This window comes from Schistocerca americana, chromosome 3 (assembly GCF_021461395.2).
Source record: "Schistocerca americana isolate TAMUIC-IGC-003095 chromosome 3, iqSchAmer2.1, whole genome shotgun sequence".
NCBI classification, from domain to species: domain Eukaryota; kingdom Metazoa; phylum Arthropoda; class Insecta; order Orthoptera; family Acrididae; genus Schistocerca; species Schistocerca americana.
Genome location: NC_060121.1, coordinates 894,895,319 through 894,915,401, shown reverse-complemented (window position 1 = coordinate 894,915,401; position 20,083 = coordinate 894,895,319). Strand labels below are relative to the sequence as shown.

General features: G+C 44.0%; 1 protein-coding gene across 1 annotated transcript in view; it reads right to left on the bottom strand.

Moving 5' to 3' along the window:
* The window catches only part of LOC124606480, a 358,898-nt gene that overhangs the window by 156,082 nt on the left and 182,733 nt on the right, over positions 1-20,083 (bottom strand). The window contains exon 7 of the mRNA XM_047138463.1: positions 4,932-5,120. Coding sequence (XP_046994419.1) covers positions 4,932-5,120 — 189 coding nt within the window. The remainder of the gene's footprint in view (positions 1-4,931; positions 5,121-20,083) is intronic.

Below are 20,083 nucleotides of genomic sequence, written 5' to 3'. Positions count from 1 at the left end.
TACGACATGACACAGTTTCCTTTAGAAAATGTGTTGCTCCTCGCCTCATATGGAAAGACAAGCAGTATGGCAGAATGAGGGCAACGAATAATGATGATAACAAGAATGAACAATAGAAAAATCGGGGAGGATGCATTGAAGCCTGTGAGTGTAAATCAGTACAATGTCCAAATGAAAAGAGCCTATCGTGTGGATCATTACCTTTCGTATTGTCCCGCTCTAAGGAGATCGATGAAACTGACAAAAAAGTCCTCCTTTATTTAATAGACTTTGGACTGTCAATTCGTTTAGAGTTCACAGTGCACTGAATCCATAGAAATAAAGTATGAGCAGTGTGTCCTTTCGGTGGCGAAATACTGCATCATCGACGATGATAATGAAGGCTCTCCCTAGCCAGAACAGGTGTGCCCACTCCATTTCTAGTGGAACAAGGAGAGCAGCACGTAAAGATCTACCTGGATCGCTACTGCGAGGCATGCAGCAGCATGAACCTGTGTCCTGATGCAGAAAGAAGAAATTTTCTGCCAGTCTGCAGGGTTTTTGCTGCCAGTGGGGAAAGAAGTGAAACAAGGTACATTTGCAAATTTTTTACGGTCCCGCTTGATAGAGAAAAATGTTTGACGCGGTACCATACATTAAAAAAGTACTTGGACCTTAAATAAAATAAATGAAATAATAGCAGCCGTAAATGATAAATGTCTCCTTGAAAATCAAACCAAACTGCTCAATGACAGTAATTTGCAAATTGTTTACGTGTGTCAATGCAGTGCTTCGTGTACAGTAAAGAGAGTAAATTTTATAACCAAGGAGCACAGCAGAAATAAGCGTATAGTTCGTTTGTGCGATGTAATGCATTTACTTTTGTGCACAATAATATAGTCGTTTAAATCATTATTTTTAAATTTAGTTTACAATTATATCACGATTATAAGTAACGAAAAGTGGTGCTCTTCTGCATGCATTAAATTTATTGATTCATAATTTGGGAAACGTTTTATGTTAGAACACAGAAAGTTCAAAATAAAAATTATGTAAAGTTGATGATATGTAAATTTGTTTATGGTTACCTGTAAACACAAAATAGGTTGCCGAAAAGATACCCTTTTGTACAGTCAAACGACTGTGACAAAAGGAGATTAGAGGACCTGCAAGACAGTTACGTTGTTTGGGATGCATAAAACTCGGGCAGCATGGAATATCTGGCCATTGCGGTAAGCTGGAACAAAAATGTCCTGTTCTTAATGTGTTAAGCATGCGACATTGATCAGTAGAGTTCTGACCTTGCCTGTATTACAGCTCTGATTCGGACTGCTCCCTGGGCTGCTGGTATAGGCTTAAGACGACTTTGCTACACCCTGGACTTGTTCTAGTTACCTGTTCACATCGTAAACATCGACCTCAGTAACCGCCTGCTTGTTCCACGGGTCTCTGCCTTACAGCCAGTACGATTGATCCTAAACTATGTTCTAGTAGAATAGGACAGAAAACTATTGTTGCCTGTAAACAAGAAAAGTGTTCGGGTATTGAAATTATATCTGTATGAAAGACAGCATGACCATATATTTTCTATTGACCCTTTGTGTATCAGGGGTTGCTGTATAAAAAAACAAATTTATTAATTTTTCCTTGAAGTACCAGTGCCTTTAGCCTACGCCATTGCAAAACAGAGACACCTACTGCTATACTGAGGCACTTCTGCGAATGTAGTGCGTTGTAGCAGTCACTTATAGCTTTCAAAGAAACAGTCGGTGCTGAGACTATGCTATATGATTCTAGGAGAGTTGACCTTATATATGTGAACATACTGAGGAGTTCATTGACAGTGAAAGCAAGTGTATCGGAAGTTATTGTAACGTAAATTTGAGTTCGCACTACTCTAGTTATGAGTAGTTTTGAAATTAAACCAGTACAGCAGCACGAACTTTTAACACTAATTATTGAATTTTAGGTCTATTTTTCCTTATTGTTTAGCACTGTAATTTGTTTTCGGCATTACAAGTTGGAACTCATTCTAGGATAAATGCGAAATTGCTTTCAAATGCATTCCACGAAATGATGGGTGGTTCCAAAGTGGAACCACAAGTGTAAAAACTTTATTGTTTACTCTTTGCCAATTTCTTCTCGTATTCGTTGCTTACTATAATGATAAAGGTCAATTTTGTGCAAAATTTTAAAATCATTTTTTTAATGCTGGTACTCAAAGGAGCAGTCCAACATCAGGTAATCAACAGACACAAACATCTAGTTACATGCCCTCTCTATCTGTAGCAAAACAGCCCCTGCTGCTCCAGTGCCAGAGCATATTCAGGGTTATGTATGGAGTGTAACAGCAGCTGAGTAAGAGCTTTCCAGCTGCGAGGACGTTATTATCTATGAAGATGAACTAAAGAAACGATCATGACTTACGCGCTACACCACATTAGAGATTTCTAAAAGCTGTTGATGTAGTGTGAGTACTGTTGTGCTATTCGTCTAAACACAAACGTGAATTTGTGTAAAAATGATTACTTGTGTTACCCACGGATGCACAAACAGAAGCGTATAGTTTGCAGTAACTTTATTCAGCCAACTTCATTAGCTAAAAATAATACTTTTTGTTTAAATATGAACACTCGTTTCCCTGTTTTCAGTCGCAGTCTTCAAACATTTAGGTTTGAAATATGCATGTTCATAAAAGTCAGCACAAGAAATGTGTTCATTTCAGAGCCTTCCACTTTTTCGTCACTTTTCTTACATATACGGAATGTAAAGTGTACTAGACTTTTCATAAATGATTCTAGCATTTCTAGGTATAATATCTATTAATTTGACAGAATTTCTTGTTAAACAAGTTTTCCTTTTCTGTTGACAACTGATGTTACAGCTTCTGTACATGCAAGATATATTGTACTTCAATGTTTACATCTGACATAAGCCAGAGATTGAATGTTGTAGCAAGACAACAAATTATTCGTTTAAAATTTTCAACATATTAATTCTTTTTTGTGCATATGTGATTATTTTGCTCTGTGCCAATTGTGGTGTTGGTAGATTTTTCTATCTTTCATGATCTCTTGCTGCAGAAAGTAATAATAACTTCTGTGAATGAAAAACTTGACACAAAATCCTAATTTTGTTACTTCAGGCATTTTTTTCCATTGTTGGGAAAAGATGTTCCCCTAAATCTGAACACACAACCTCATGACACTGTCGTTCACCACAAGAAAAGGTTGTACACTGCGTGTGAACCACATGTGCAATACAAGAAGAAAATTATGCTTCTTCAGCAGCCAAACTGTCAACTCAAGCAGCGAAATAATCACTTGAATGATGTGGTACGAGGTCTTACAGAAGAATTACGACGTAAATGAAGAATGTATGTCAATGCTTAACAGTTTATCCATTGTAAACGAAGGCTAGTCATATCAGTTTTCAAGAAAACAGACTCTGTTGTTCTTACAAATTGTGGCTTAGTTTGGAGGTCTCCTGCATTAACGAGTAACTTTTATTCTACAAGAACATATTATTATGTCAGCGTTATATTTGATCCTTGCTTCCCACATCCTACAGCAGTAAGTAAGCAGTAGCAAAGTGTGGTTGGGGCATCTGGTTTCACAAGTGACGCTCCATGTATGCCAAAATTCCATTGATTTAATGGTTCGTGAAGTTATGAGTAAGTGTGAAAACAAGACTTTACTTCAAAACTTGAGTGCTCACATGCCACATCAATGGTCGCTTGATAATCATTAGTATTACAGTCTAGTATGGCTCATACAGTGCGACTGCAGCAATGAAAACTAAATGCAAATACTGTAGCGTAATTATCATTTAATGACAGCGAACAAAATTTGTGATAAAGGACACTGGCTGAAAAGTTGCAAGATTGTTTTGCTTATGAAACAAAACTGAAGATTTAATTTCACCAAACATTAAACCATTGTTCTGTTCCATATAAAATGTTCATATAAGTGTGTAAGTATTTAAACCCTCTGTATTTGAAATTTCTTGTTAGATACAATATATCTGAATATATGTGCGTTATTAATCGCAGTGGCAAGTTAGTATAATGACTCAAATAGATAGTCCTGTTCGCAAAAAACTGTCAAATGAAAGTGATAGCGTGAAGAGCAAAAAATTTGTGTGAGAGAAGAGATAAGCTCTACCTTACTTTAATTGTAAGCGTTTCACTGTAGTGGCAATGTTTAACTGTCGTAAGCTCACCAAATAATATTAATACAATTTTGTCTTACTGTGACTAAATGCGACTTTTCACTTTACGAATTGAGTATTTTAGAAGTGAAGTGATCGAAGCGGTTTGTGTCATTTGTACTATGAACTAATCCAGACAATACTGTTGTTCGACTTGAATAAATTGATGAATGAAAAATTCCATCAATAAATTAGGTTCTCGACCATTTGATGATGGGTATTCCTCCACGAAAGTAGTTCTTATCTGTGTACATACCCTGATATGACTGTCAATTTGATGACTTCAAGTAGAGAGGGCAAGCTCTACAAGAAGTTTTAATGAAGAAACTCTCCTCTTGGGTTCGCCAAGACAGCGAACTACCACATCCTCTGGCTTCAGCCCATGCCCTCTATTCTAACCTCCTTGTGCAGCTGGCACCTGAAGCTGCCATATAGCATGCTGAGCCCATACTAACATGTGTCAGCCTGGCCCTGAGTTGCTGCATCACATCCCCAGCAGCTGCGAGGACACATCAGGAGTGCTGCAAACGACATAGTGGCTGCCGAGCGACAGCTCCACAGCTGGCCCGCGCAGCTGCTGCATATCGTGCTTAGCCTGCTCTTCCATGCTGCAGCCTGGCTCTGAAGTGTAGCAGCACGGCCTCAGTGGCTGCAAGAGTTCCACCAGGTTTGCTGCACACGGTATAGCGGCAACTGAACGACAGGTCTGCAGCTGGCACATAGTGTGGCGAGCCTGTACTCACGTGCGGCAGCCTGGCCCTGAGGTGTCGCAGCACGGCCTCTGCAGCTGCGAGGGCGCAGCCAGGGGCGCTGCGTGGGGCGTAGTGGCAGCTGAGCGACAGCTCCGCAGCTGGCACCCGCAGCTGCCACACGGTGGAGCGCTCCTCGCAGCGCAGTGACGGGTGCGGCGGGCCTGGCACCGCATAGAAGCCCTGCCGGAGTGCAACAACCAAACAACTGACCACTCAGCCCACCTCAAAACAAATCACAAAATAATTCGTTGCAAGGTGCTCAGAAACAAATTCTTTTTTCTTTGAGGTTACATTTTTGCCTACATCCACATCTTCATATTCACTCTGCAGTTTCCGCTAATTAAGCATCATATGTTAAAATTTCTACATATTTCACACACAGTCCAAACAAGTGTTATAGTGGCAACATCATTGATCTTTCTTCCTTTCTTCCTCTTTGTCATTTGAATTGTGTTTCTATTGTTTTCTCATGTCCTTCTCTTCTCTCCCACCTCTCTGTATCTCTGTCGCAACATACATACGTATGAACGCAAACTTATGGAGAGGGGGGTGGGAGGGAGGGAGGGAGGGAGGGAGGGAGGGAGAGAGAGAGAGAGAGAGAGAGAGAGACTAGAAAGAGAGGAAACCTGACCCCAAAAAATATGAAAGGAAGTCCTAATGATGTACGTGATCAAATAGGAAAATAGTCAAATACTGGCTGTACTAAAGCATTCACTAACCTAATATGTGTACAGTTTGTGTGAGAGACGATAAAAACGTTAAGACATAATGTAAGTGTTTACTTAAATTTTTTCACACTATAAAGTACATTTAACAACTTTCATGACTGCACTCACGACAGTTTTGTTGTGTTTTACGCGAAAAGTTATCCAACAAGCTCATGAATGTTCTACAAACGCTAATCCAGCTAGTAAGTAATGTAAAAAATTAAAATAGACATAATAAAATGTTGTAGGACAACTTCCATTCAGCCTGATAATAAAAAACATCTTGTATTTTCAAACTCAAAAACACTCATGATGACATACATAACTCAATATGTATTGCGGAGGGGAAAATAATGGAAGAAGAACGTAAGTTTTCCTAAAACAGGTAGGTTTTAATCTTATAATTTGTTCTGTCAATGTGTTAGCTTTTAGAACATCAAAATCAAAAATATGATTATATTCAGGTTACATATGGTAGTAGGAACCCCATGGGAAATCTGGGCCAAATTTTACCCTTGCTCTTAAACTTATCCCCTTACTTCCTTACTTCTCTCAGCTTTCCACTCCCTCTTATCCATCCTCCCACCACCACCACCACCGCAATACAACGTACATATATCTGTTAATGTGCATGATATTTATTTTACTATTATGGGGACAAGTGGATGGTTATGGGAGGAAAACGAGAATTAAAAGTAGTTCCATTGTGTTTCTTGAAGCTACAAAGACATGAGAAGCATCGATAATCGCTAAAAGCAGGAAAAGTTATCATTTCTGCTACATTAATAACATTTTGAGAACAGCTGTTAGTAACGTTGCTATTCCTCATGACTACACTCATGTTTGCGAGCCCTGTTTATACTATTTTCATTTTAACATAGTTGGTCGCGCATTTAGTTAACTGCTTGCAACTGAAGCCAGTGAACAGCGTCATGCTCAAAGTAAAGAAACAGTGTACAGTGTTCGACAGTTATGCCAACAATAAAAGCTACTGATTGTTGTGCGTACAGTTATCAAATGTTTGCTACAACCGGCTGCTAGCGACGAAATTCGTGCGCACAAATCGTATAGTATTGCTTGCTACTTACACTGTACTTGTAGTGAATGATCTCCTGCATTATGAGGATATTACATTCGCCTGCCTTGTACATCTCAGCTATTAAAATTTCTAGATAGTCCCTTAATTTTAATTGAGATCTTCGCAGGCACTGAAAAGGACTCTGTTAGCTTATTAGGTATACAAGAGTTAGATGCTGACAGAGGCCAGCATTTTCAGGCTTCTCCCAAATGTTGATCTCAATAATTTCGAGAAAGGCTGCTCATATGCAACCCATCCCTCACTTGGGGTGGTTTTTGTGGTATTATGAGGGTTTATAAATCCTGATTCATGAGTGTGAAATAGGTTTCTGTTTCTGAGGTTCTTGTGTATAATTTATTTAGTTACTCAATATTTAGTATATAATAATCCAACATTATTATGGTAATAACTTATTTTATGATAAACATATTTAATAATTACCTAGTACTTTAACAACTTTATTTAGGCTTAAAGCCTTGGAAGCAACAGGAATTGCTTCAGTTACACCATCTTCAGATACCTGTCGTTTCAACAACTCACAGCTTCAAATTTATTTCATTGTAGTTTGTGTTCGCAATGAAAACAACAGTTCATATGATGTGGTGTGCTTTTTACACCATCAGAATGTTACATGCATGTACTGACAGTATGTGGTCACCAAGATAATGTACAGGGTGAACCAAAAGTATGTTAACATTTGAAAATTCACTACTTCTCGGAATAATGTAGGCAGAAAGCTAAAAACTGATACACTAGCCTGACCCTAGCAATACCAACTGATTATCCACAATATGTGATGCCATGTGGGGAGGGGGGGGGGGGGGTACTTTGAGCCCACCGACAAAAAAAAAACTAAAAACGTAAGAAATGTTGTTAAATGTGTTGAACTTTTATTGACAACATAATTTTTAATATTAACTGATGTTTAAGTAGGGTAGAGAAGATGAAAATATCTTTTAGCAGATCCTATCAACACCAACGCATGTTCTGTAATGTTTACACCAAGTGGAGGGGTACTATATGATCGAAAAAATTTTTTAAAATATAAATTTCGTTGTCGTTGATTTTCATTCACAACATACTTTTTAAAGTTTTATGTATGTCTAAGAAGTGTCCTGAATCTGAAAAAATGAATATGACATTTGTTGCGAAAAGTCAAATTCACGGCTAAGATTTAAAATTTTGTGTAAGTTTTACTAAAAAATTTAAAACAGTTACCGAATCTGATGTAAGAGAGCATTGAAGACAATAAATATTGTTTTTAAAATTTTAAATTTACCAGACTAGGTTATGATATTGACGCAAGTTCCTCCCCCCGTCCTTGATGTTGCGCGGGTTAAAATCAGAGGGGTGTTTATTGAAACTAAACAAAAATGCACACATTGACCAACAGAGATGGCGCTTCATATGACACAAAACAATAATTGGAATAAAAATTGATTTTTAGGAAATATGATGTTCTTTACAATTAATGTTCAAGATGTCAGGCCATTATTCGTCAAGAAAACCAGTAGGCGATGGACAATGTTGTGAACAGCACTGTACATCATATTAGTAGGCAACCCTAATGCGATTTTTCAGACTTTCCTGGCGATTTCTTAACATGTTGAACACTGGGGTCTTCTGCTGGTTGTTCTCGTTGTTCTCGCGAGGACGACGTGAGCAATCAGCGGAAGACCCGATTATTCGACATGTCATCCGTAATGAGGTCGGACAATCGGAATAGACTTGCGACTTCAGGTAGGTCCACAGCCAATAACCACATGGACTGAGGTCTGGGGACCTGCGAGGCAAAGCATGACGGAAGTTGCGGCTCAGCACGCGATCCTCACCAAACGATTTGGTCATGAAATCTTTCACGTTTTTGGCAACGCGGGGTGGAGCACTACGCTGCATAAAAGTCATGCCATCCAGCAGGCGCTTTTCAGCCACGCTAGCGACGATGCGATTCTGTAACATATAGGCGTACCTCGCACCTGTCACGCTGGCGGTTTGAAAGACAGTACCCCACATTTGACCGACGTCAGAGAGTTCGTTCAAGATTGATACGGTAAATCCTCACCAAACCGTGACTTTCTCGTCACGCATTGGGGTTTCCATGGCAATTCTAGGATTTTTGGCATCCCAAATTCTGAAACTGTGGGTATTGACAGACCCTCGGAGCGTAAAACGGGCTTCATTGGTCCACAACATGTTAGACAACCAATCGACATCACCTGGCACTTTTTATGTTGGCTGGTTGGTTTGAGGTATAAAAGGAGAAAACTACAGGGTCATCAGTCCCTTGTACTGACACGAACAAGGCTTAGGGTAAAACAACACCCACAGTACGTTTGGTAAAATAAAAGGGAAGAAAGGAATGCAGAACCACACTTAAAAATAAAACGAATGGAACGAACAGAAAACGGGGAAAATGTACAGCACAAATAAAAGTAGAAGAAGGTATTAAAACCATAGACAGAACGTGAAAATGGAGGGAGGGTGGAGGCCCAGAGAGAAGGCCATATGCCCATCCTTAGATGGTGTGATAGAAAACCCCCTCACGAATAAAACGTAAAACTGAATCTGCTGTTGAGGCATTGCCACGCACCACTGAAGGTAGGGTGCTGGGAAGGTTAAAAGTCCGAAGCAGAGCGGCTAAAACTGGGCAGTGCAGCAAGATGCCGACGACAGTCATAGGTAAGCCACAGCGACACCAAGGTGGGTTCTCGCGGCGGAGGAGGTAACCATGTGTTAGCCACATATGAACAATATGGAGCTGGCAGAGAACCACAGAGACCCTGCGAGAGACCCACATAAAGGACTCCACACATTCATAGTCTCCTTAATAACACGCAGTTTTTTGTGCATGCTGAGGTTATGTCACTCTGTTTCCCAAAACCGAAAAACCAGGCGGTGTAATAATGAACGTAGGTCAGTTTCAGAGATGTCCATCTCCAGAAGCTGTTTCCACATATCCTCTTTCGCTAGCCTGTCAGCAAGTTCGTTGCCTGGGATTCCGGCACTTCCCGGGGTCCAGACAAACACCACTGAACGACGGGACCGTCCCAAGGCATAGATGGACTCCTGGATGGTCACTACCACAGGATGACGAGGGTAGCGTTGGTCGATAGCATGGAGGCTGCTCAAGGAGTCAGTACAGACAAGAAATGACTCGCCAGGGCATCAGTGGATGTGCTCAAGAGCACGAAATGTGGCCGCCAGCTCTGCTGTGAAAACACTGCAGCCATCTTCCAAGAAGTGCTGTTAAATATGGCCTCCATGAATGTAGGCGAAGCCACCGTGGCCAACAGCCATCCAGCCGTCGGTGTAAACCACTTCAGAGCCCTGGAACATGTGAAGAATCGAGAGGAAGTGAGAGAAAAGAGCCGCGGGTTAGCTGAGTCCTTAGGGACATGTGAAAGGTCCACACACCATGGAGATGTACGTGAATGGACCCCGAGTAGAGGTGGTAAAGGGAAGGACTCCAGTTCAGACAGAAGCGATCAGACGTGAACCGCAATCGTAAGCTGCTGCGTGAGATGAACCACAGTGGTTGGGAAAACGAGACGGTAATGCGAATGTGCAGGATAGCTATGAATGTATGCAACGTAACTGGCAAGCAGCTGTCCATGCCTAACCTTCAATGGAGAGACTCCGGCCTCCACCAGAACGCTGGTCACCGGACTCGTCCTAAAAGCTCCCATCGCTAGGCGAACGCCACAGTGGTGCACTGAGTCGAGTAAACGCAATGCTGAGGGCGCCGCCGAACCATTAACCACACTCCCATAATCAAGGCGGGATTTAACAAGGGCTCTGTAGAGACGCAGAAGCGTAGAGCCATCGGCGCCCCAGTTGGTGTTGCTCAAGCATCAGATGGCGTTGAAGTGCTGCCAGCACTTCCACTTAAGCTGATGAAGGTGAGGAAGCCCATTCAATCGAGCGTCGAAAACCAGTCCTAAGAATCGATATATCTCCACTACAGTGTGTGGATCATCATTAAGGTAAAGTTCTGGTTCCGGATGAATTGCATGACACACGACTTCGCGGCTGAAAACTGGAAGCTGTGGGCGACAACCCATGATTGCACCTTGTGGGTGGCTCCCTGTAGGCAGCGCTCAGCAACACCAGTACTGGAGAAGCAGTACGAAATACAGAAGTCGTCTGTATAAAGTGGTGAGACAGACAGCCCTGCAGCTCTTTGCTAGACCGTTAATTTCCGCTAAAAATACACACTCAATACAGAGCCCTGTAAGACCCCATTCTCCTGGATATGGGTGGCACTGTGGGAGGCACCAACTTGGACACGGAATGTATGGAGCGACAGGAAATTTTGGAAAAAAATCTGGAGTGGGCCCTGGAGACTCCACTCATATAACGTGGCAAGGATATGATGTTGCGTGGTCGTGCTGTAAGCTTTTCATAAATTACAAAAGACGGGAACCAGGTGTTGGCGACTGGAAAAGGCTATTCAGATGGCAGACTCGAGGGACACAAAATTATCAGTGGTAGAGCGACCATGGTGGAAACCGCCCTGACTTGGAGCCAGTAGGCTACGTGACTCCAGGACCCATCACAACCGCCAGCTCACCATACGTTCTAGCAGCTTACAAAGAACGTTGGTGAGCAAAATATCCACGGGTGTGCTGCCGGTCTATAGTGTCCAAAGGGCACAATATTTCGGCGATCATACATGTCGCCATCATCAGGCAGCACACCCGTGGATATTTTGATTATCAAATACGCCGGGAGAAACTCAAGAGTCACAACGTTGGTGAGGCTGATAGTCCGATAGCTATCTACATCAATCGGGTTTTTACCTGGCCTGAGCACAGGAATGATGGTGCTCTCCCGCCATTGCAATGGAAAGGCCGTAGCACCAGATACGGTTGACAATGACGAACAGATGTCACTCATAGTCGGACGAGAGATATTAAATCATCAGACCGTGGATCCGATCAGATCCAAGAGCTGTGTCGGGGCGCTGATGAGGTCCCACTCTGTAAATGGGGTGTTACAGGGTTCACTGTGGCGTTTAGTATACGAGAGGACCTTCCCTTCCACACCCCGTTTGAGGGTGAAAAGGCTGGAGGAAATTTTCCGACGATGAGGCTCGAGCATAGTGCTCATCAATGTGCTCGGCAATAGCGTTCGCGTCGCTAGATAACGCCAGTTATGTTAACGCCAGAAACATCTGCTGGAGTCTGGTACCCACAAACTCGTCTGATCTTTGTCCAGACTTGAGAAGGTGAAGTATGGCACCCAATGGTCGACTTGCACCTCTCCCAACGCTACTGTTTACGTCTTTTTATAAGCTGGGGAACGCGGGCACGGAGCCGCTTAAAAGCTACTAGGTGCTCCAGGGAAGGGTGCCACTTCTGTCGCTATAGAGCCCGTCTACTCTCTTTAATGGCCTCAGCAATTTCCGGCGACCACTAAGGTACTGTCTTTCGCTGGGGGAGCCCTAAGGAACAAGGGATCGCGTTTTCCGCCGCTGAAACGATCGTCCTGGTGACACAATCAACCACCATATCGATGTTACCGTGGGGAGGGACATTCATCGCTGACAGCAGAGGTGAAAGCCTCCCAGTCTGCCTTGTTTAAAGCCCATCTGGGTAGGCATTGGTGGGCATGTCGCCAGGGTAGTGACAGGAAGATGGGGAAGTGGTCACTGCCCCACAAGTCATCATGGGTTCTCCAGTGGACGGATGGGACAAGTCCTGGATGGCAAAGTGATAAATCAATGGCCGAGTAACTACCATGAGCCACACTGAAATGTGTGATGGCCCCAATATTTAGGAGGCAGAGGTCGAAATGAGACATTAAAGTTTCGACATGTCTACCTTGGCCTGTAAGCACGGTGCCACCCCTCAAGGGGTTGTGAGCGTTAAAATCTTCCAAAAATAGGAAAGTTTTAGGGAGTTGCTGAATCAGAGCAGCCAATACATTCAGGGATGCTGCAACATCTGGAGGAAGATATACGTTGCAGACAGTTATTTCCTGCATCATCCTTATCCTGATAGCCACAGCTTCAAGAGAGGTTTGAAGGGGCTCAGTTTCACTACATATTGAGTTCAGGACATAGACGCAAACTCCACCTGACACTATTGTAGTCGCTACAGTTCCTGTAATATTCCTTGTAGCCATGGAGGGCAGGGGTCCGCATTGCCGGGGACTGGGTTTCCTGGAAGGCAACGCAGAAAGCAGGTGTAAAGCTTAACAGCTACTGTAGCTCAACCAGGTGTCAGATAAAACCGCAGCAATTCCACTGGAAGATGAAATTATCGTGAGTCTGGGAAGGCATGAAATGTGCACAGAGGCAGGCTACACCTCAGGGTCACCTGCTGCCACCAAAGGAGTATTTATATCCATTCCCATTGCTGATGAGGCATCAGTGAGATCGAGGTCCTCAGGGGACGTTAAGGTTTCCACTTCATCCTCAGATGCAGAACTGGTATTGAGTAGTGGTGTTGAGGCCACCAGAGGGTCCTGCTTCTTAGCAGTCTTATTCTTTGTTTGCTTGCTCTCTCGCTTTTCTTTAGGCAAGGAGAAAGACCGTGAAGCTCTTCGTCCAGCAGCTTTTGGCTCCTTTAGTGACAGGCAAGTGTCTGCTGTGGCATTAGTGGAGACCTTGGGAGAGAGATTCTCAAGGGCCCCTTCCACATAAGAGGAGCTGGAGGAGGCTGTTGCTTCTCTGGCTGAGGGGAGGGGACTGATGTCCCCTGCATTTGTGGGGGCTTGCTCCTGAAGTAGGTACTTTGGGAGCAACAGAAGGAGATTTTCCCCCTACCGCCAAGGGAGTGGATGTATTCTGGCGGCGCGGAGGGCCCACTGTTCGTTTCACAGAGTGTGGGAAGACTGGCGGCGGCGATGGTAACAAAGCTGCAGCATATGTGGACGTCAATCGAATGGGGTATTATCGTTCAAAGTTACGTTTAGCCTCTTGGTAAGTCAACCGGTCAAGGGTCTTATACTCCATGATTTTCCGCTCCTTTTGTATTATTGGACAGTCTGGCGAGCAGTTGATACAAGTGGGAGGAGGCGAACATGGATTATCTGGATGCAGTGGACGTCCACAGTCTCGACATGTGGCGCTGGATGTGCAGCGAGAAGACATGTGCATGAATTTCCAGCACTTAAAGCACCGCATAGGGGGAGGGATGTTTGGTTTAACATCACAACAGTAAACCATCACCTTGACCTTCTCATGCAATGCCACCTTGACCTTTTCATGCAATGAATCACCCTCAAAAACCAAGGTGAAGGCACCAGTAGCAACCCTGTTGTCTTTGGGTCCCCTGTAAATGCGCCAGTTGAAATGAACACCCCACCATTCTAGACTAGCACGGAGCTCGTCGTCAGACTGCAAGACGAGGTCGCAATGGAAAATAATCCCCTGGAACATGTTGGGGCTTTTATGGGGAGTGACGGAAACAGGAATATCAACCAGCCAGTCACAGGTGAGTAACACCTGGGATTGGGCTGGGGATGCCGTCTGTATCAAGACTGCGCCGTTTCGCATCTTGAACAGTGTTGTCACTTCCCCAAACATATCCTGAAGATGTTCAACAAGAAATTGAGGCGTCGTAGGTAGAAAGGAGTTCTCATCCATTCTGCTACAGACTGTCCTCTTACTGTAGCCCTACATTCCTCCCAGGGTGTAGCACTGGAGGGAAACGATTAAGGGTCATACCTGTCAGCATTTTACTCGATCTTGCCCTTCTTAGAGACTGCTGGCGCCAAACTGTCACCAGAAAGAGATGACTTAGTCTGCTTCATTGTGGATCATCCGTCCTGATGCCACCCACTCCGATCAGGGGCTCTCTGCATGGGTGCCACCCAGTCACATCAAAGGCCACCTGACATTATGGCCATTGCCGGGAGTCCAGATGTCCCAGGAAGACAGGCATCTACTCCTTGGCATATGTGGGGAGTTGACAGCTCAGGCATCAGGAGTGCGATCCCTGTGTTGTCAGGGGGCTACCACCAAATGGGTAGACGATGGCTCTACCACAACAGGCTGGCTACGGTTTTGGATATTGGACGCAGAAAAATTCAATATTGTCATAGGGCGAAAGAGGACATGAGACAGTGGAAGAAGATGATATACCCCAGAAGGTGTCCTCGCCCAAATAGTTGAACTGCAGGTGGAGATGCAAAGCATGATGACAAGAGGTTTAGGAGATCGAATCTACGCGCACTATGGATAACTCATGCAACACATAAGGCATCCATCCCCACATGGCCTGCACTTGGAAAGTGGCACGTTAAACCATAAAATGGGACCTGAACTTATAGGGCCAGAAAGTATGAGACTCCTTTTGGTCGCCTCTTACGAGAGGCAGGAATACCTCGGCCCTATTAAAACCCCTGGACCCTCAGGGGACTTTTTATGTGCCCACACCTCAAAGCTCCCCGCATCACAAAACTGGTGCTTGTATGGATAGCATTGGAGGGTAAGCCCCGGTGCTCTTCAAAAGCAGTGCATGGAACGCTGGTGCGAAGTGTGATTTCAGGAGGGCTGACATCACAATGCGGGAATGAATCCACTTGCGCAGTTAGCTCTCGGAGTGTATACACAGGTAGTTCGTTTCGATATCTGTTCTCCATCCATAGCCTCTGCCGAATCGTAAAAACTTTTGTTCCGCTGTGATGACCACCATGGATGGCGGTTATTCCAGCCCTCCTGCTCCACAGAGCTTCACAAAACCAGACGCGCTGTGTCGCAGTGGACACTGAAGCACTTCATGCACCTATCAGTGAAGCGATTAGAGACGTAATCGTCATGTCCCACAACGCAGACACCAACATCTTCCACCTGTCGATGCAACTGCAGCAAAAGACCAGCAGCCCTCTCAGAAACGCCAGCGGGACCGCACGGAGGAGCAAGGAGAGGACGACCGACGAGACAAAATCGAGAAAGTGCTACGTGTCGATGCCACCCATGAAGGTACCAAGGTACCATCCACCCATCAACATGTAAGTTGGACTACTTATTTGTAAGCGTCTGCCGACAACGGGCTTTGTGTCTTATTTGTTGAAAGCAGATACAGAAACATAGACAGACTGATCCACCCTATGGCACTATGGCACTGTCTTTATTAGGTGGTACTGCCACTCATTATTCAAGCATGCAATCATTATTACGGAGGCAAAGAAAAACCGTGTAAAAATTGAGTCTGTGTCAGGACTAACTGCCAGTGCACTTGTTCAACGTCCTTTCTTAGACAAAGTTGGAGGCCCACATTCCGAAGTTCTCCACTACTAAACAAGGCGTCACCAGTAACGTTGAAATCTCCCTTATGAAAGACGAACTATTCACGTAAATGTCGTGTTGTTGTGAAGTTATTGTCATCAGGATATTTAGTAAAATTGTAATTCTGAACGGCCAAAAGGTAAAAATCCGTCTCCAGTTTGTGTTGTGACATTTAGTGGCTGCCACAGTTTGTTTATATTCGATTTTGCCGTCCAGTGGACGTGTACGTACCCTGCGTCTTACAATGTTATAATTGTTTGCGATATGGACATGGCAGCAAACACTGCAGAAATAAGACAAGGTGTGCGTACTGTGCAGGACGACACAGAAATGATGTCGTGGGAGGGCCTACCAGCCAACCTATACTCATTGTGCCGGTGGTCACAGTACACTATATCGAACATGCCTAGTGTATCTTGAATGACCTACTGACAAGCAGCAGCTATGTTTGAAAAGAGGCGTTACGCGAATGCAGTTACTTCTCACCCAAACATTACAAGACAGGGTATAACATTCCCGCCCCTTCCGACTCTACAACGGCTGAATGCAACTGTCAGCATCGCCACCTGCGGTCTGCAGCAACCAACCCGTGTCAAGACGACGATGGCGCAGACGGCAGGAACTGTGGCTCCATTTGATTCACCTTCGATAGCACCACCCGCTCCTCTAATGCAACATGCGCTACTATTCCAACAGTAACGTGTAGATTCTGTAGAACATAGATGAACCCACTAACACATGCTCCTGTGGGACCAATTGCAGCAACCAGAACGCTGCCTTCCTTTTGCTCCAATGGGTCCCCCGCCCACCACAATTTTAAAGGCTCAGCTAACAGAGTGATGTTGGGAACTACCTCATTGACAAAGTTTTAAATATATGTCAGTGGTAAATGATATATCGTACCAGCAGGCCACTAATGGGTTTACTCCAGGACTACAAACAGATTCGATCCAGATGTCATCCCAAAACACGTTGAGCCCACTCCTTACACGCGAAAATCTCCTCTAAAATCATCCAATGGAACTCAAGATCGCTAAAGGTAAACAAAGATAGACTTCGACGTTTTAGTCTTTAAACTCAAGTAGACACTTGTGCCATCACCGAAACATGGTTGAAAGTAAACGAACTGTTTGCATTCCCTGACTTCTCTGGCATTAGAGATGATAGCTACGATGGTGCAGCGTTGTTGATGAAACAAGATTTCCACTTTTCCGTTGTCTGTACTGGCACTCAGCATGATCCATTGCAAATGGTAGCTATTCGCCTGCGGATCAAGGACATCCATCCAACTTTGATCTTAGCATAAAAAGCAATTAACGAGAGGCTTTCCAAACAACAGTTATCTACACTCATTGCCTATCCCAGAAAACCCTTTCTGCTTCTAGGTGACTGTGCACCGCGGGGCTGCAGAAATGCCAATGCAATGGGAAAAATACTAGTCGATGTATTACATATAGATCTCAAAAACCTTATAGTATTAAATGATGGCTCATCGACACGAATAGTCCGAGCAAATGAAGACCCGATGGCAGCGGACTTAAGCATACAATACCGTGCATTGTCTATCGGAACAACATGGGAAGTGATACCGGATACTTTGGGTTCAAATCACGTGTCAATTCAAATTATAATAAAAGTATAACCTCGAGAGATCGTTAAACATGCAATGAAGCGGCAATGGAACACAAACAAAGCTAACTGGAACCTATACGAAACACTACTTGGAGGTAAACTGGAATGGGAATCCCGGAAGAGACTATGAGATCTTGGCATCGCTTATCAAAGAAGCAGCGGAGGCCTCAGTATCTCAGAAAGGACATAAGCGGACTGCTCACAGGCTATCACCCTGTTGGTGGATTCAGAATGTGCCGCTGTCCTCTAGGAACGAAGGGAGGCATTAAGAAAATACAAAACTCTCTCTAATGATACAAACTTTCTTGTCCTTAAGAAATTATAAGCTGCAACCAAGACGATATTCAAGCACAAAAGAGGAAAATCTTGGCACAATTCCTGCACTACAGTCTGCAAAGAAACTCCATTAACTGGGATCTGGAATGTAATACGGAACCTTAAAGTCAGTCTATTAATGGATATGTATACATCTCCACCAACCAACGAACTTTTACTCTCATTCTTGTGTATGATAGCTCCACCTGACATAATGGACAAGGAAGACAAGGCGGAATATGAAGAGGACAAGATTGTCATCACACAAACCTTTTCGCTGGAACAACTCCAAATTGCGCTCTCCCGAGGGACAGGTAGTGCAGCTGGCCCGGATTATACTGACTTCTCAAGGTACGACAGGTCCCACATAAAAGGAAGTTGCTGCTGCTCAAAATTTACGATAGCGTATGGACATAAAAAATCAAAATCGACTCACTAAAAACATGTCGTGACGTCCCGCTCCACAAATTCGGTAAAATATGTGATAAACTTAAGTCATGTCGGCCAATCACCTTACTACCCTGTTAAGCGAAGGTAAGGAAAAGATTATTAAGCGATGCTTAGAAGGATGGTGTGAAAACTAGAAACTATTACGGAAAAACAATTTGGATTTCGGAAAGGGAAAGAGACATCTGAAATCCTACTCTCAGAACAATTACTTGATAGCTGCGTTCAGTACAACGTCGCCTTGACAGTTTTAGGAAAAAACTTGAAGAAACTAGATTCCAAAACCACTCATGCATAGCGCTATAAGCTTTCTGAGCAATAGGAAGACAATCATTTTGCAACACAGAGCTATGCTGGGACCCATAGAAAGACCAGAGGACTCCTGCAGGGATCAGTCTTGGCTCCCTAACTATTCATTCAGTCTCTCTACTGCAGACCTCAATCACCTCTTTGCCGCCGCGAGGGATTAGCCGAGCAGTCTAAGGCGCTGCAGTCATGGACTGTGCGGCTGGTCCCGGCGGAGGTTCGAGTCCTCCCTCGGGCATGGGTGTGTGTGTTTGTCCCTAGGATAATTTAAGTGTGTAAGCTTAGGGACTGATGACCTCAGTAATTAAGTCCCATAAGATTTCACACACATATTTTTGAACCTATTTGCCAATGACATCCAAATATTAGAATTCGCAACGTCATATAGATATATTTCCAAGCCAGTACTCTTCAGTCCTGTCATCTTAAAATGCACACCGAGCTCATACGTCTTCATGAGTGGTGTACAAAATGTAGCTTCGAAGTCTCTGACAGAAAGTCTACCCTTATTATCTTTACCCGCCACAGGATTCCACTTCCTCAAACTGTATATCTGGGACAACTTACTTTTCCAGCTGCAAAAACATTTAAATGTCTTGGGGACGATTATCGACGATAAGCTAAGATAGGCTCCTCATATTCGATATGCCTCGGAAAACTTACTTTTCCAGTTGCGAAAACATCTAAATATCTTGGGATGACTATCGACGATAAGGTAAGATAGACTCCTCATACCGACATATCATTACCAGATGTGGAAAGGCCTGCAATCTCATCACAGCTACGAATATGGTAGGCCAGTGATCGACTGACAGCGATGTGTTTATACAGGTCACTACTAAAGAATGATTGCACAGCTACACCTATCAGCATCAGACAGCACGCTCCAAAGACTCGACACTATGCAGTACACAGCCTTGCGTGTCGTTACTGGGACGGACACGTCAATCCCAACCAATACTTTACTGGCTGAAGTGAATGAACCACCGTTAAAGTAGCGACGTAAGTCCCTCTGCAATAAATTAATCCTGCTCACTATTTCGACGTATATGAGCCCCTTGACGACAATTAATTAACATCCCGCTGTGTGTGCAGAAGATACGGGATCAATAAGCAATATTCACCCGTCGCTGGTGAATAAAAAAGATGCAGACACTAAGGCACAAGGCGTGGAAAAGTCCTCTTTTACCGCACTACAACAGGCCGTACGTAACGTCGACTCTGCAGGTCGATGCCAAGGCCAGTTTAACGTGTCAAAATCAGAATTCGACTAACGCAGTAGCACTGAAATTCCTGTCTCACTATCCCGATGCAGGCCGGCCGCTGTGGCTGAGCGGTTCTAGGCGCTTTACTCCGGCACCGCACTGCTGCTACGGCCGGAGGTTCGAATCCTTCCTCGGGCATGGATGTGTGTGACGTCCTT